At 41.4% G+C, this 16023-nt stretch overlaps 2 protein-coding genes and 1 long non-coding RNA gene across 4 annotated transcripts; 1 reads left to right on the forward strand and 2 right to left on the reverse strand.

Moving 5' to 3' along the window:
* Window positions 1-71: 71 nt before the first annotated feature.
* LOC127305719 (uncharacterized) lies at window positions 72-3825 on the forward strand. Its single transcript, XM_051336243.2, has 7 exons — window positions 72-512; window positions 994-1191; window positions 1320-1592; window positions 1724-1826; window positions 2309-2427; window positions 2571-2747; window positions 2861-3825. Exons 1-7 carry the CDS (start codon window positions 186-188, stop codon window positions 3680-3682), a joined length of 2019 nt encoding a protein of 672 aa, XP_051192203.1. The 5' UTR covers window positions 72-185; the 3' UTR covers window positions 3683-3825.
* Window positions 3826-4186: 361 nt separating this feature from the next.
* LOC127305720 (ATP-dependent DNA helicase Q-like 3) lies at window positions 4187-9527 on the reverse strand. The gene is made up of 19 exons (XM_051336244.2): window positions 9385-9527; window positions 8849-9005; window positions 8605-8712; window positions 8479-8486; window positions 8298-8381; window positions 7921-8061; window positions 7787-7821; window positions 7568-7651; window positions 7356-7444; window positions 6910-7062; window positions 6714-6825; window positions 6234-6408; window positions 6073-6165; window positions 5928-5993; window positions 5728-5855; window positions 5548-5639; window positions 5315-5445; window positions 5082-5191; window positions 4187-4943 (listed from the first exon to the last, which is right to left on the reverse strand). The coding sequence occupies exons 2-19, from the start codon at window positions 8997-8999 to the stop codon at window positions 4415-4417; spliced, it is 2289 nt and encodes a 762-aa protein (XP_051192204.1). The 5' UTR covers window positions 9000-9005; window positions 9385-9527; the 3' UTR covers window positions 4187-4414.
* A 4236-nt stretch (window positions 9528-13763) lies between these two features.
* LOC127309246 (uncharacterized) lies at window positions 13764-15288 on the reverse strand. 2 transcript variants are annotated; one of them, XR_007857053.1, is made up of 5 exons: window positions 15083-15288; window positions 14922-14990; window positions 14637-14740; window positions 14111-14211; window positions 13764-14017 (listed from the first exon to the last, which is right to left on the reverse strand). It is a non-coding gene; the product is annotated as an uncharacterized lncRNA (long non-coding RNA). The 2 variants fall into 2 exon arrangements; XR_007857052.1 differs by lacking the exon at window positions 14922-14990 and having other exon boundaries at window positions 15083-15283.
* Window positions 15289-16023: the final 735 nt, after the last annotated feature.

Consider the following 16023-nt stretch of genomic DNA (forward strand, 5'->3'; position numbering starts at 1 on the left):
GACTTCCTACTGCCCCAAGATCGCATCGCTAGTTCAACGATCAGAGATTAAATAGAACAACTCGTCCTTTGGCACCCCTTCTAACAACTGGTCATTGGAGTGGAGGTTCTTACTGGCCTCACTACAAGCTACCGAGCAGAGGCCAGCAGCGGCGGCCAGACCTTTACAACCGCCTCGTCGGTGCGATGGCGACGGCGACGATGGCGACCGCGGCCGGCGCGGCGGCGCTGCTGTACTACACGCTGAACCGCCGGCTGCAGACCGAGAAGCTCGACAGCGGGGAGGACTCGGACGGCGGGAGCGGCAGGGACGCGGCGGCCAGCGGGGCGCTGCTGGAGTCATCGACCCCTAGCAGGAGCCGCGTGTCGCGGAGGGACGTGCGCGCCCCCGCCACCTGGCTCGAGACCATCTCCACGCTCTCGGAGACGCTGCGCTTCACCTACTCTGAGACACTCGGCAAGTGGCCCATCGGGGACCTTGCTTTCGGGATCAGCTTCCTACTCAAGAGACAGGTTGGTTGATCGTAACTTTGTCGCTGGTGTGTTCATAGTTGTTCATAAACATGCATAATTCGAGGACTTTCTGTCTGGTTAAATTTAACATTGAGTTGCCATGAAGGAATTGAAGCAATCCATGTAGTTGATCTCATGACCTTATTAACAGCTTTCAGATTTTATTTTCGTTTGCATAATAGTTGAATGATATTTAATTGCCTATAATATCTGCTCAAGTTACATGAATCATACTTCTTGTTTCTAGTACAGAAATCGTTCCCTTAAACCATTACAAATTCCTACAAAATTCCTTCTGAAAATCCGTTGAACTGAACAGGCCCTACATGTATCATTTCACCGTTTAGAACTGTACACAATGCTATCTATGCAAATATTGGACAAGTTCTGCGCATTTCCTAACAGATTAACTCAGACCAAAATCTTAGAACAAATACCTGAACAAACTTCCTGACAGCATGACCTGTGGCATGTGTTTCAGGGAAACTTATCTATAGCGAGCATATATGCTGGAGATGATAGTGTGGAGCTCAAAGGAGCTCCAGTAGTTACTGAGTTGAAGTATCTTCTAAGTTTGTTGACACTGTGTTGGCACTTCTCCAAAAAGCCATTCCCGTTATTTCTGGAGACAATTGGCTATTCTGCGGAGGATGTTCTAATGCAAGAACCTAAAGCAGGAGTAAGTGAAATTTATATTTCATTTTTTATGGGTAACCCTTCTTTTGCTAGTTTCCTATTACTGCAGTTATCTACACGAAAAAAAATGATTTCTTCGATTGATAGGGTTTTTTCTTGGGCTACATGCAGATCTTGAAGCCAGCTTTCACCATTTTAATTGATAGAGACAGACAATGTATACTTCTACTAATTAGGGGAACCCACAGTATCAGAGATACCCTGACAGCTGCTACTGGTGCTGTGGTTCCATTCCATCATACAGTAGTCCAGGAAGGTGGTGTTAGCGATTTGGTTTTGGGGTATGCACATTTTGGGATGGTTGCAGCGGCTAGATGGATTGCAAAGCTTGCAGCTCCTTGTCTCACAGAAGCATTACATATGTATCCAGATTATAAAATAAAGGTACTGTGCACACTACACTTTACAGTGTCTTTATTTCGCAGCTCCTTTTCCCTGTATTCTGTGCTAGTAGTTGGGTTCTTCTATCATGGTTTTTAAAGCATCATGTTTGATGTTGTTTATGGCAAATCAAGGTTGTTGGACATTCACTTGGAGGTGGAACAGCAGCTCTCTTGACTTATGTCCTCAGGGAGCAGCAGGAGTTTGCCTCTGCTACTTGCGTGGCATTTGCTCCAGGTGTGCATGTTATGATGTTCTTCTTTCTGAATATTAGAGCCATGCGCATCCTTTTCCACTTCATTGGCCACGTGCTCTGTCAAGCATTACTTGTGTATGTAATTTAGTCCTTAATCCTTATTACCCCTACTAGATAGTGATGAACTTCTCATATTTTCACCAGAATTTTTCGGGGCAACAAAAGTAGCCAATGAACTATTTTTGAGTAGTACCCATGGTGCCATTTATTGACCACCTAGTATGATAGTGACAAAACAATTTTTTGATCGTAAGACATAATTTTAATTTATCCTGAACATGGTACTGTTACACAAGAATCTCGGATATACCTTACTATGAGAATTGAGCTCTTCTACCGCAGACTCCGTACAAACCTTTGCTTCATCAAGCTAGACCTCTCCAATACAGTAGATATCTGTTGCAGACCTGGCTCTTGTGAATAGGGAAGTGATTTACTTCTTGTTGGATGCTCTATTTTACAGCTGCTTGTATGACATGGGAGCTGGCTGAGTCAGGGGAGCATTTTATCACTACAGTCATCAATGGAGCTGATCTGGTGCCAACATTTTCAGCTGCAGCAGTAGATGATCTTCGTTCAGAGGTTCCTTATTCTTAATTTTTTTTTGTAATGCCATAGCTGCTAATTCAATAGGACATCAACTCATCTACATGAATGCATGTGAGTCTAGCAATGCATTTGTTCCTTGTTTGATTTGTAATGAAAATCAACTTCCTGTGTAACAGGTGACAGCATCTGCTTGGCTGAATGATCTCCGTCACCAAATCGAGCAAACTAGAATCCTGAGCACTTTCTATCGGTCTGCATCTGCTCTGGGATCACGGCTTCCTTCTATGGCAAATGCTAAAGCCAGAGTAGCTGGTGCTGGTGCCATCCTAAGACCTGTATCTACTGGGACACAGGTTACCTTTATAGCTTCATCTTTTGTTTGGCCCCACAACTTCAATCTGTCATTTGATGAATCCTTGAGCACTATGCATAACTAACAATATTGGCAATATATTAATGTGCTCAGGTTGTAATGAGAAGAGCTCGCAGTGTAGCCCAGGCAGCATGGACAAGACCAGGACTACAACTATCCTCATGGGCGTGTATTGGGCCAAGGCGTCGAAATACTACTTCATCTACCTCAATTGTGACGTCAGAAGAAATTACAACTTCCACTACAAGTGGTGGCTCTGAATCCACTTCACTTTTGTCTGAGACCACTGTGGAAACTACACAGATAGTTAGATCTGAAACCTCGCAGTATGCTGCATCAGAAGAGGTTCAGAGTTCCATTACGGCATCTAATGCTGTTAGCACCTTGGATGACAAGGTAGATAGTGACGGTGAGGACATCATCGATCACCATGTGGATGAGGACAGGATCAGCGATGTAGAGCTGTGGCAACAACTCGAAAATGAGTTGTACCGAAAAAGGGAAGAGGAGAATAACATAGTTGAAGATACGACTGAAAATAATGTTGCTGAAGAGGTGGGTGGCACAGCTCAAGATGTCCTCAGTGAAACCAACGAGAAGGAGGTGCACAGATTCTACCCTCCCGGAAAAATTATGCACATAGTAACCTCCAGGAAATTAGCAGTCGTAGATGAGGAGACAGAAGCAGTCATAGATGAAGAGGAGAATGACATTCATCATGATGAAGAGCCTATTATTCTTCCAGATGATACGACCGGGGAGTCAGAGGCGAGCATAGGGATCTACTTGACACCGAGATCTTTGTATGGCAAGCTGAGGCTTTCGAAGATGATGATCAATGATCATTATATGCCGATATATAGAAGAAACATCGAGCAGTTGGTTGCTGAGCTTGAGAAGGACTTGGCTCTGTAGGTTATAGCCCTGACAATACAGTTTGCTACCCCAAACCTGATACTCACACTTAGTTTCAACTGTTGTAAAAGATGATGACATAGGGTATTAGTTCCGTATGTGTATCTAACATTACTGGAATAATATCAAAGTGTTTATCACAACTTCAATCTCAGAAAAGAAAATTCTTTATGACAACTTCAGACCCCACTGATGTGAACCACACCAGAGGCGCTAGTGATCGGTACATTAGGGGAGTACTTCTGTACTTGCCTAGGTTTCTTGGCCTGGTATCTTAATCCTCGCGTTCATGATATCTACATGGCGTTTAGCATTCCTTGCCTAGGTTTCTTGATCTGGTATCCTAATTCCCGCGTTCATGATCTACATGGCGTTAAGCACACCTAGCGGTATGCACAGAGTTGTGATGATCGTGGAGTAGACCTCAGCATCCTACCAACCCTCTTCTTTACCAGGGAACTTGAGAATTCCCACTACTTTTGGCAGGCTAGGGCCCACCAAGAGTTAGCTTGAGTCGGTTGGTGTATCTTGAACAAAGAGAGGAGAACAGATTCTACACTGTTGCAATGCCCAGAGATACGTGTTGCAGAACAGTGTCATGTTCTCCGTTTGAGAGGAAACGAATAACCGAAAAGCAGAAGTGCAGTGTTTGATTGCTGCATTACAAAATTGCATTCGCATTCCTACTGCGAATTAAGAGCAAGTTCGCATGTACTACAGAGAAATCATCACTCATGATTTCATCTTCTTGAATGTTGCTGTCGTTCCATCCTTGCTGATCACAGAGCTAGCTTTTCTAGGAATGCCACGAGTCTGGCTCTCTTCTCTGGAAGAGCTGGTTGCACGGTCCCTTCCTTTTTGGCTCATGAATTCTCTGAATGATGGTATCTTGGGAAGTTCCATGGGACCGATTGCACTATCCCTTCTTGCTTCACTGACGAATTGTCCAGATGATGACATCCTGGAGCGCTCCATATTTTCAGTCGAAGCTGCAGTCTTCACAGACTCATTAGAAGGCTGGGGTTCTCCTGCATTTTTACCCAAGCCATCTGGGGCGACGCAAGGGGAGCTGGAGGCTGCATCCTGATCGCTGGTCTGGCCAGTTAGGGCTTTGAGGCGATCATGAATCTGGTCAGAACTTGAAGATGCCAGCCACCGAACCGTGGCGGCTATCTGAGAGTTGTAGAACGTTTTCCCCACTTTCTGATACTTCTTGAAGGACTCTGCTTCAAGGTGTGTGGCAGAAGCCTCTTCGGTGATCCTGAAAGTGTGCACAATGTAGTAAGTAAATAAAAAAAAAAAATCTGTCACAGTATGAACTATGAAGGGATAAGTTTTGAAATGCCCAATTGTGAAACTATATTTCTAACTGTAGGAAGCTGGGAGCAGACAGACCTACCGTAGATTGCCAAGGCGCAGCTTTGCTTGTCCAAGGGAACCCAACAATCTTTTCCTGCTTGCATCTCTTAGAGCCTGAGATATGCTCTTCTTGTCACTAAGCTTGTCACCCTATTATATCACCAGTTGAAGTTTCTCACTACTTATAAAGCTTGATCAAGGGGTATGTTTACAACGTGAAAACAGGTTTACCAAATTCGCAAGAACCATAAAAAAAGGTAGCGGCTGAAGCACCTGCTGTTTAGGCGGGCCTTTGGCTTGAAAATAAGCATTTTCAGCACGCTCCAAGGCATCAAGTTTTGCTTCCAAACCTCTTTCCGATGAAAACTTTGACATGGCAATGTCGCTCACTACCACATCATCATCTGCGATTCATCAATACCAGCCGCTATAATGCACTCCACTCTATGCAAATCTAACTGCGTAATATTATTGATGCGAAGAGGAAAAGAGAGTGATTATTCTACCATCAGAATCTGATATTTCTTCAGCTGATGCGCTTACATCATCTTCACGATTCCAAAATTCTGTGTCCAAGTGTTTCGGATTAGCTGATGAGCTGTTATGAAGATGAGAAGTTTTACTTCATAAGTAAATTGTTGAGAAAAACAAAAAAAAAGAATAAATGCACAGTGACCCCCACATACCTTTTGAATACTGGAGAGATCTTGTTAAAGCGGCAATTGGGCACACGACGAAGTTCCTCCAAACACGAGGACACTTGATTTGGGTGCTTGCAAGCATCACATGAGCGTTGGCATAAAGTTGGCTGTACCTGCTCCATTTTAAAATATTAACATGCAATAACACAGCAGAAACGCTAGCCAGTTTGGAATTAATGTTGTACCTTTTCTCCAAAGCTCTCAATGATCTTTTTTCGTCGACAGCTAGGACTTTCACAATATTCAACTATCTGTGCAAGGAGAGGCAAAATATAATTGAATGAAATATACTGCATGGTCCAGTATACCAATACAATGTATGGTTATAACCTGACTAAAGTCGGCTAGGGCCTTCTGTGAAAGCTCAGTCGAAGAGGAAGACGGCTGTTGTTTTTTACTGCTGCTGTTTCTCAAAATAAATTCCTGTTAAACCACAGAAGCCTCAGTTTTGACGTCCAGAATGGCATACTGTATCATGTACACTTAATTACCATTCTCCTTCGGTCCTCTAATCCATAATATAAAACACTCTTGGAAGGCTGTTGGTCACGGCCAGCTCGTCCAGACTCCTGGTAGAAAGATTCCATCGACTTAGGCAAGTTGAAATGGCATACAATGCGGACATCTTGTCTATCAATACCCTGAAAAAAGATGAATAGCGGCAATCTATTAGCAAAGCACCACTGCAGAAAGAGTTGCGAAACATAATGCAAGTAGAGTATTACATACCATTCTGTGGAACAGTATACACATAACAATCCAAACGAAGCCCCAAACCCGAAAAGGCAATACACCAGAAAACAAAGTATGAATCTAGAGTTAAAATTAAAGTATAATATTGGTGTAAGCAAAGATAAACTATACTACAAACAGGAAGGTGCATAGATAAAGATAAAGATCTACTCTCGAATTCATGGACATGGAATCAGCATGTCATATGCCAGAAATGACCTTTACATTTACAAAGATGCAGAAAGAAGCTATACCCAAATGCCACAGTTGCAACAACAACTTGAGTTCTTGATGAAAGCCAGTCATCAAGAACAGCACTTCGCACCTTGCTATTCAAGCCAGCATGATAAGCTGATAAGGAGCAACAAATAACTCATGAGTGCTTCTGCACAACAGTCCTAATAGGTCTTGGACTTGTCATTAAGATTAACTTACCAGCACAAGAGATACCCTGCTCTGACAAATGCATAGTTAGATCATCACAAGCAGCACGCTCAAGACAATATATAATTGAGCAAACATTTCCACTGGACTTCAGTAAATTTGATATATCAGCATAAACATTGTCAAGAAGATCCTTGTAACGAACTGCAAAATTGGTTCATGATTAACAGTTAACACTTCAGAGAATAGAGCATAGAGGCAGAAAACCAGGTAAAATAGGTACAGCGATCAATCAATAACAAGAGCCATGTGTTCTAGTCACTAGGAAACAAATGAACTGAAGAATAATGCATAGTCCTGGAGCAATGGCAATCATAGTTTCACGAAAAGGGCAAAAGAAATACGTTTAGAAAGTGCAAAGGAAAATAACAGTGGGGATGCCAAGAAAACAAGGATTTCAGTCGTTGAAAATGATCAAGGAAGTCAAAAAATAATACCTTCATAGAATATATTAGGTCGATTAAAAGAGGCTTTAAGAATTACTGGGTTTTGCAAGCACAATGATGATATCACATCGTTCTGGACTCTGGAGAAAAAAAAAGCTGAACAAATGAGACCATACTAAATATTATGATCAAAGGAGAGCACTTATTACGCGGAACTGTACTGAGGAATGCAGGTACTGATCATTAACAGGGTAATGTATTACTTTGGAACAGCAGTTGCAGTCAAAGCCAATATAGGGATATCTGGGAACTGCTTCCTCAATGATGAAATTTTGCGGTAGCTAGGTCTGCATTTCATAGAAACAACAGATTAAATATTACATAGAAAGGATGAATGCTGCAATTCATTTTACCATTAAAACAAGAAGGGTTCAACGGGCTAAAGGCATATAGTCAGATCAAACACAGAAACAAATGCATACCTGAAATCATGGCCCCAAGTTGAAATACAATGAGCCTGTGGAGAGGGAGAAAAAAAGGAACCACAAGTTTTTAGAAGAGATCTAAGAAAAACATGATGTTATTGAAGGAGTAGAAGTGTTTGTTTAATTTGGACCTCGTCAATAGCAACAAGGCCAAGAAGGCCTCTGTTATAGAGCTTTGTTAGCTTTTCCTTGAACCCGTATGTTGCAACTAACTCAGGAGTAACATACAGCAATTTTATAGAAGGAAAGCCAGAATCGAGATCTTCATGTATCTGATGAAACAGCATATATTTAAAATTGTGAAGTAAAGAAAAGAAGAGCTAGCACGCAGACATTCATTTTGTAGATCCTAGAGATGGAGATCAAGTTCATTATTAAGAGTATGAACTCCATTTCTCGGGGATTAATACAGCCTGAATATCAAGTGCACCACCTCAGCCAGTATGAATTTATAGGGTCAAGACGTCAGTTGCCACATTTAAAAGAAATGAGGATTTCTCTACGTTACCTTGTTTTTATTTTGGGTTGTTTGTGTCGAAGAGAGAAATTCAGCTGGAATACCTTTACTTTTCAAGCTGGTAACCTGATTCTCCTGTAAATTTAATAAGCAGACCACATGATGTTCAAAGGCATCACCAAGATTCAGGGATAATAACAGAAAAAAGAGGAGGGAGGATAATACAACATACCATCAGAGCTAACCAGTATATTTTACAACAAATCAACAAACTGTTAGTATAGCTCAAAAATTATGTACATACATTCATTCCAAGTACAGTAGATTTCGTGGAAGTAGAGAATCTGGCTGAATTTACCTATTAAGGGTGAGATAACAAGAACAATGCCTGCCTTCACTAGAGCAGGGATCTGGTAGCACATGGACTTGCCACCCCCAGTCGGCATCAAACAGAAGCAATCCCTTCCTGCAAATTAGTTGTTGCACATATTGAACAGGGATCATAACGGCACAAAGGAATCAGCAGGAGACAATGAAGACCATGAACTTATCAACATTCCAAGTGGTAAACACAAATGCAGAATCAAGGACAGGGGCAGGACCTGAAAGAACAGCCTCTATAGCCTCTAGTTGCCTTCCTCGAAACTCCGAGTACCCAAAATATTGCTTCAAGACGTTCTCCAGATCCTTTGGAGATTTCGCCCCGTGCCTCGAGCCTGCCGACCCGCCTTTCAGGGGGAGTGCCTTCTTCATTTTTGGCTGCAGCACTGAAAGCATTAGAACTGGTACACGAGTGTGGCCTAACCATCTGGACTGCTGCAATTGTGGTAGAATCAGTATGACCATTATTTCATTTTAAGTTTCGCGGTTGATGATCACAACCATACCGCCGCCTATTATAGATCAACCCAGGGCTCAGTCTGCCAATCCACAAAGACAAATCGCGCAAAACTAAGGTGAAAACTACCGTTCTACCTAATCAATCCGCGCGAGTTGCGCCACTGCCAACCCAATCGGAACCGAGATGAATGGGGGAGGAATCGATAAGCAAAGCCCGGCCCGGATGGTTTCCCCAAGCGCGGCTGGAAACGAGGTCTTAGGGTTCGGGGAATTGAGGCGGAGATGGCGAGAGATGTACCTCCGGTGGGGCTGTCGGCGATGCGATGGAGCGGCGCCGGCACGGGCGGCGGCGTGGCGTCCCGCGCTCCCGCCTGACCTGAGCCTGAGGAACTTTCAGAGCGGCGGGGCGGCTCGCATAGCACACTACTTCCCTGTGCCGTACGGACGGTACCGTCCGTGTTCACGACCTTGAACAATGGATTTGGATTCGAATCTCTGAAAATCCGGTTTGTTTGAGAAAATTGAAAAAACCAACCACCACAATTCATGACATTCTAAGAAAAAATATCACCGTTTTCAATTCTTTTTTGCAAATAACCACCGGTATTGGTTAATAGAGTGACAAAAAACACTGATACATTGTTGAACGTAGTTAAACACTGTTTGTAACCGGTGGGATCCGCCGCAAGGGATGAGGTGGCATGAATATTTTCGTAGACTAAAATGGCCTATAAAAGCATCTTATATTTTAAAACAAATAAAGTACTAATTTCATAGTATCCCAAAAGCTTTGTTGTGACGGAGTTTTGTTGGTAAGATAGAGAAGAATGGACAAGGTGTTTTTGAAACTAGGTGCATATGCTCCTAATTTTTGAAACACATATAAACACATTTTAAAATATCAAAAAATTCTGTAAAAAATGTGGCACCTACATATCGTTGTTCTATGTGCTCGCAAAGTTGTTTTGCCAAAATCTAATTTTTTGTGTCATATGTAGACAAAATTCGATGCAAAAAGAAGCTCTTCACCGTATATTTCTTTATCTTTTTTACATGGGACACACAAAAAATCGATTTTCCACGGAAATTGGTGTGCATGCATCGAATATCAATACGTACATGTGGAATTTTTGTTTAGTTTTTTTTGACATTTTAAAATATTTTTCGGTGGCAGGAGCATATGCACATTGCATCAAAATTGCATTTCCAGAGAAGAATGCCATTCCGAATACTCATGTGGATGGCGTATAGTAGCAAAATAGAAACAAAAGGTTTCCCGGATTGAATTGTAACATTATATTTCCATGTAAAAGTGATTATTGCCAACTTTGTGGTGAATCTCCATATGCAAATCACATATTTTTTCACTAGCGCTATATATCCTCTTATTAATTCAGCAGAAATTATATCTACTCTTCTACTTAGTTTTTGCATGGACATACAGATAAATTATTCCCATAGTTTTATCATGTGATTATTAAGATACTCTCATTTATACAAGTGACTATCATTGTATAAATGAACTATTGTTACAAGTAAGTATCATCGTATATAGTTCACAAGTTCAACAAAAATAAGTAGTTTAAATGTCTTTATCGAGATTCCGAATACCACGGGTCTGTTAAATGTACGGATTATTAAATTTCTATTGCATTGGTGTAATATTCTTCATACGAAATACTAGTATTTTTTAAATCTTTTATGTCAGACCAAGTGACGAAGTTTGATAGAGATTGTTGTGGGGTCCAATAACACCAATCGTGCTGAGTAATTTTAAAATTTTAGCATAAATATTATAGATATCTTTAACAAATTTTATTGAGTGGTGGTGGTGGGGGCTCCTGGCTATAGGAAGCTCCGCTACTGTGAACAAGAAGCTCTTGGTGTCTTGTCACTGTACGCCCCCCAAAATGTGTGGACTAGCCATGACTATCTTGTCACTTTCTCAATCTGAAGCACAAGTACTAGAGTTGTTACTTGTAAATGTTGTGCACCAAGTGGCATGCATAATAATTTGCACCAAATATTTTTCTTCATATCTCGGGTTTCATCGGAACGCATCGGGTCAATCATCAAATCTTTCTCCGTATATCCTCTCTCTTAATAGCCAACTTTGTTTCGCGTCTTATTTCTTCATTTGACTCGGCAAATGAGTTCTCTCCAACAAACTCTAACGTGTAACTTTAATTTAGGGATGATGGGTTAACCGGTACATTGAGAGATATGCAAGCATGGATCTAGGTTGAAAATGACATATCAATGTATTGGATCAACAACCGATTAGGCTATGCGCGCCAAACGAGCTAAAACATTATTCAAGATCATTGAAATTATGAGATATGTAAAAGGTGCTCTTTCGCTTTCAAAAAATCATGCGATGTTCGATCTTGTAGGTGCCTGCAACAGAACGGATGAAGATTCATAGGCGTGAAGGATACCTAGCTAAAACTTTTAGTAATGTTAAAATTTCAGCATAAATATTACAGATATTTTTAAGGAATTGTATTGAGGAGGGTGGGGAAGGGGGGCAATGGCCCTCCCGACATAAGGCTCCATGGATTGATTGAATTCTCCTTGCCCCGACCCCCTCGTCTTATTTTCCTACCGCCGGCTCACGAACCAACAAAAAAAAGAAAAAAACCCATTACACCCGAATACCACTGTAGGTTGGTTTCGTTACCATATACTACGTATACGTTAGCGCAGCTGCTGCAAACCACAATTAGTTCCTTCATAATTAATTTTGCGTTCCATTCAACATATTTCTAGTCCGATTGCTATATCGCCAACTAACACACACGGGCACACCAAAAAAGCCTCATCTTTAGTTGAGACGAATTTGGTATAAATTCACAAGAAGTAATGCTAATAACACTGAAACTGACCGCTTAGCTGATTGACCATGACACTCGATCCAAATCATTCTTATCCATTCGGTTGGTAACACAAATTATGTTATCTACTAAGCTGAAAATTAAGACCAGAGTGATGGTTAATATTACCATTTTGTTCCAATTCTGTAATTTTACCGCGCTCAACAACAACACATAGGCTCAACCTAGTTCAGGAAACAATAGTTCAGAGCTTACCGTACGTCCGTAAGAGTATGCGCACAAAATAAGATGCTTATAATTTTTTTTGTTAAGCACTAGCATTTATTTATATAATAGAGAGGCTCAGTTAGATGTATGTCTAGCGTAAATAAGCACTAGTGTTTAGATAAAAACTAATTTATTTCACTAAATATCTCTCTAAGCACCTTCCATTATATGTGTGCTTCCACTAGCTAAACGAGCCAAAATACGCATACACGCCGCGCACGTATGCACCGATCGCAGCATTTTTTCGATAAAGAATGCTTTATTACTTTGAGAAGCAATTATATCCAGCCTCTGCATAACCAGGATGCACATAGCCGTTCAAGAGTCTGAAGTCATAAACGTATAAAAACACTAGGCGAGATACATATCGAAACGATAAATCATATAACGTCTAAGGTGAGGGTGGTGCTGCTATCCGTAGATTATGCTGCCACCCATGTAGGGAAAAAGTATCCCTCGCCGTAGCCTCCAACCGTGTACAGACCTCCGTAAATAGGTCTTGGTTCTTCTTTATCCGCTGAAGAGGTAATCACGAACGGAAAATATATGTACATCTGTAGATGACCTGCAACAAAGAACATTTTTTATCGTTAAAAATCTTGTCATTTCTACTTAGCCAAACCGCCCCCACCCTAAGAAGCAACTTAAACCTTGGATCGATATCGTGAAGCCAATTGCCAAAGACATTGGCCACACTGGTGGGAGGATACAGGGTAGACGCTACTTGGATGACTGACCATATAGATCTCGCAAAATGACACTGAAAAAAAAGTGTTTAATGGTTTTATCATGATGAAAGAAAACACACCGTGAACTTCCGTGCCAATTCCGCTTAATAAGATTATCTTTGGTAACAATAACGCCTCGGCGGTGATACCATCCAAAAAAATTAATTTTTAATTGTATCTTCATCTTCCAAATTTTCTTATTATTATCAACCGGTATATCTGAATGAAGAATCGCATTGTATAAAGATTTGACTGAGAAAGTGCCGTCTACATGAAGATTTCATCTAAACTCGTCTGGATCAGATCTCCCAGCCGGTGAATTAGATCATTCCATGCCTGTAGCCTTTGTCCAATCAAAACTCAGCATAGGCACTACAGGAATGGCGACGTACGCCGACGGCCGTGGCATACGCCGACGGCCAATTGTCGGGGTCGTCGGCGTATAGCCCGGCACGGCCAGCCACAACAAAAAGGACACGCAAAGACGCTCAAGTTAGGTGATAAACACGCTTTATAACGTCCCTACAGTGCTGTAGAGTCGCTTTTGTAAAACGTCCTAGCAGCGTCTGCTTATGCACCGTCTCAGGATTTGTAAGGACGCATTTAAAGCATGTCTAATATACATGAGACGTTTAAAAAAGCGTGCATATCCTTGTAGAGACGTTCTACTAAATTCCCTCCCATATCGTCTCTAAAATACATAATGGCGTCCTTAGGAATCTTAAGACGTTATCTTTATTTTCATAAAATGATTTTTTCCTTGCCGCAATCAGTTTCTCGCCTTATGTAAAGATAATCATATCTTCATACTATCATGGACCATAATACGGCAGAAAAGTATAGTGCACTATTCGGAAAAGGTAGTTATTTCCCATAGCAACAATACTTTACAATTGAACGGTACATTTGTCAAAGAATTACAACTTGACCAGACAAAATCCTCCAAATATTTATATAGTTTTTCTAACAAGTTCGAAATCAGTCTATAAGCTTGTCCATGGAGAAACGGGTACATCGTCTCGCCATTGCTCATCTCCCCATTGCTCTACAGTAGATTTGCCTTGCAATCTCCTATTGTGTTAAATCTTTACAAACAATTATGCTGTAGACAAATCAACAGGTAGATAGATAAGTTAACTGGTAATAAATTTCAATAACAAGTTCTAATTTCCACATTCAAAAATGAAGCACATACCACATGTATTTACCATCCGGAGTAGTATCCATATAAAAGAATTATTAAACCCTCATCACATTGCTATTTCACCTTCCTGTTTGCATAAAGCTGCAGACCTACTGCAAGAAAAAGAATTATTAAACCCTCATGTAGATATATGCTCATACTAAAACCATTGCTAACAGCAATAGTATTTAACATTACAAAGTAGGATGTGGCCGAATATGTGACAATGTAAGAGATGTGAGCTACAAAATGCACTTAACAGCTGTCTGAAAATAGATTACATGTATAAATATATAATCCTTTTTAACATCATTCTACTGCCAAGCTCGTTCAGAAACACTGAGAGTGCTTGTGTAGAAAACAGAGAAAATTAGCTCCTACTAAAGACACCACACTAAGGATTTAGTGTGAAGTATGTATGTCAAATCAAATCTAAGTTGCATGACAGAGAAGTACTTGATTTTGTAGTTGACTAAATAAATAAGTGTTCATAAGATTCTGTATGTGCTTGCACCGTTGTTTGATCAAACAGACGTACCTTGGCATTGGCTTGTAGGAGTGCATCATGTTGAAGGCTGAGTCTTGATGCCACAATACTTTGCTTATACCAGCCACTCACACCAAAATCAAGGTGGGATTGTCCTGAAAAAATGAAAAGCGGCAAATGATCCTACTAGCACTCAAATCCCATCTAATTATTTATCAACAACAAAAGCAAATGAAAACAATGCATGCGTGTATTTCCATTCAATTTGGAGAAGAAGCTATCCTACGGAACAGCAGGCGAACTCAGATTACAAGATTCCAGACATGAAATATTTACTTGGAATTTCACTCCGTTTCCGGCTGTACAGCCACATGCCAGATTAATTGCTACCGCTACCTAACAGATCTGAGATTCGCACAACAAAAAGCAAGAAAACCACAGATCAGAGATCGGAGAGCGGAGAGCGGAGAAGAAGGAGGCATGCTGCAGTTGCTTACCTCGGGCCTCCCTCGGAATCGCGCGTCGGCAGTGGATTCATGGGGGACGGGCAGTGCATTCGGTAAAATGGAATTTTGGCGATAGGAAGACGCATCCGCGGCGATCTCACCAGCAAAATGCGCCAGGACGGAAACTGGCGGCTGGCAGATTTCTCTTCTTTTTTCCTAGGAAGGGTACTTGGTCTTTCTTATTTTTAGAGGGGCCGGTGGATGGATCAGGTGGGAGGTTAGGGTTGACACGGATGGCTGCGGGCAGTAGAGACGACATGTATAACGTCTCAAAAAACGTCTTTACTTACCACACTTATTTTCACCTAGAGACGAACTAGAAAGCGTCCAAGATTGGCCGTCTTTAGGTGCTCTTTTTCTTGTACCGTCTGACCCTCGGCGTATCGTTGCCGTCAGCGTAGCGAAGTCTATGCCGAGGGCAGTCCTCGGCATATATTTGGCCCTAGGCGTAGACAGGGCTACGCCGACGGCCACCCTCGGCGTAGGCTATTTTTCAAATTTGTCTAATTTTGTAAAAATCATAACTAATTTATATGATTTCAGAAAAATGCATATAAGGTATCAAAATGTTCAGAAAAACATCCTCTGTCCGTTTATGTCAAAATCATTCATATTTGAATCATGTACAGTAACATGTTAACATAGTAACAATTCAAACACTTTCTTATATGTCCTCGGGTTCCCGTTTTGGCCAGATGGCAATTTAAACGAAGTCAGAAAATCCCGCGGAGTCGCATGGCGTCATTTTATGTGTCCTAGTAACCACTCCAAAAGACGGAATTGGGATACGGCAGTTATTTTGGAAAACCCTTCACAAACAGGGCTATCAAGTCCGGAGTTCTATGACTTTTAGGGGAAATGAGTAGGAAACGGCCCGTGATACCGCATAGCTTGTCGGAACGAGGCCAAATTTGGCACGTGCGTGGTCCCTG

The sequence above is a fragment of the Lolium perenne genome, chromosome 6 (assembly GCF_019359855.2).
Source record: "Lolium perenne isolate Kyuss_39 chromosome 6, Kyuss_2.0, whole genome shotgun sequence".
Taxonomy (NCBI): domain Eukaryota; kingdom Viridiplantae; phylum Streptophyta; class Magnoliopsida; order Poales; family Poaceae; genus Lolium; species Lolium perenne.

Excerpts from the sequence above, each read along its gene's own strand:
- LOC127305719 (XM_051336243.2), top strand. The coding sequence starts at position 186 with ATGGCGACGGCGACGATGGCGACCGCGGCCGGCGCGGCGGCGCTGCTG. Across the intron at positions 2,428-2,570 it reads TAGATGATCTTCGTTCAGAG|GTGACAGCATCTGCTTGGCT; the intron begins GTTCCTTATTCT and ends CCTGTGTAACAG. Across the intron at positions 2,748-2,860 it reads CTGTATCTACTGGGACACAG|GTTGTAATGAGAAGAGCTCG; the intron begins GTTACCTTTATA and ends TAATGTGCTCAG.
- LOC127305720 (XM_051336244.2), bottom strand. The coding sequence starts at position 8,999 with ATGAAGAAGGCACTCCCCCTGAAAGGCGGGTCGGCAGGCTCGAGGCAC. Across the intron at positions 7,822-7,920 it reads GCCTTGTTGCTATTGACGAG|GCTCATTGTATTTCAACTTG; the intron begins GTCCAAATTAAA and ends CCCTCTCCACAG. Across the intron at positions 7,445-7,567 it reads ACTGCAACTGCTGTTCCAAA|AGTCCAGAACGATGTGATAT; the intron begins GTAATACATTAC and ends TTTTTTCTCCAG.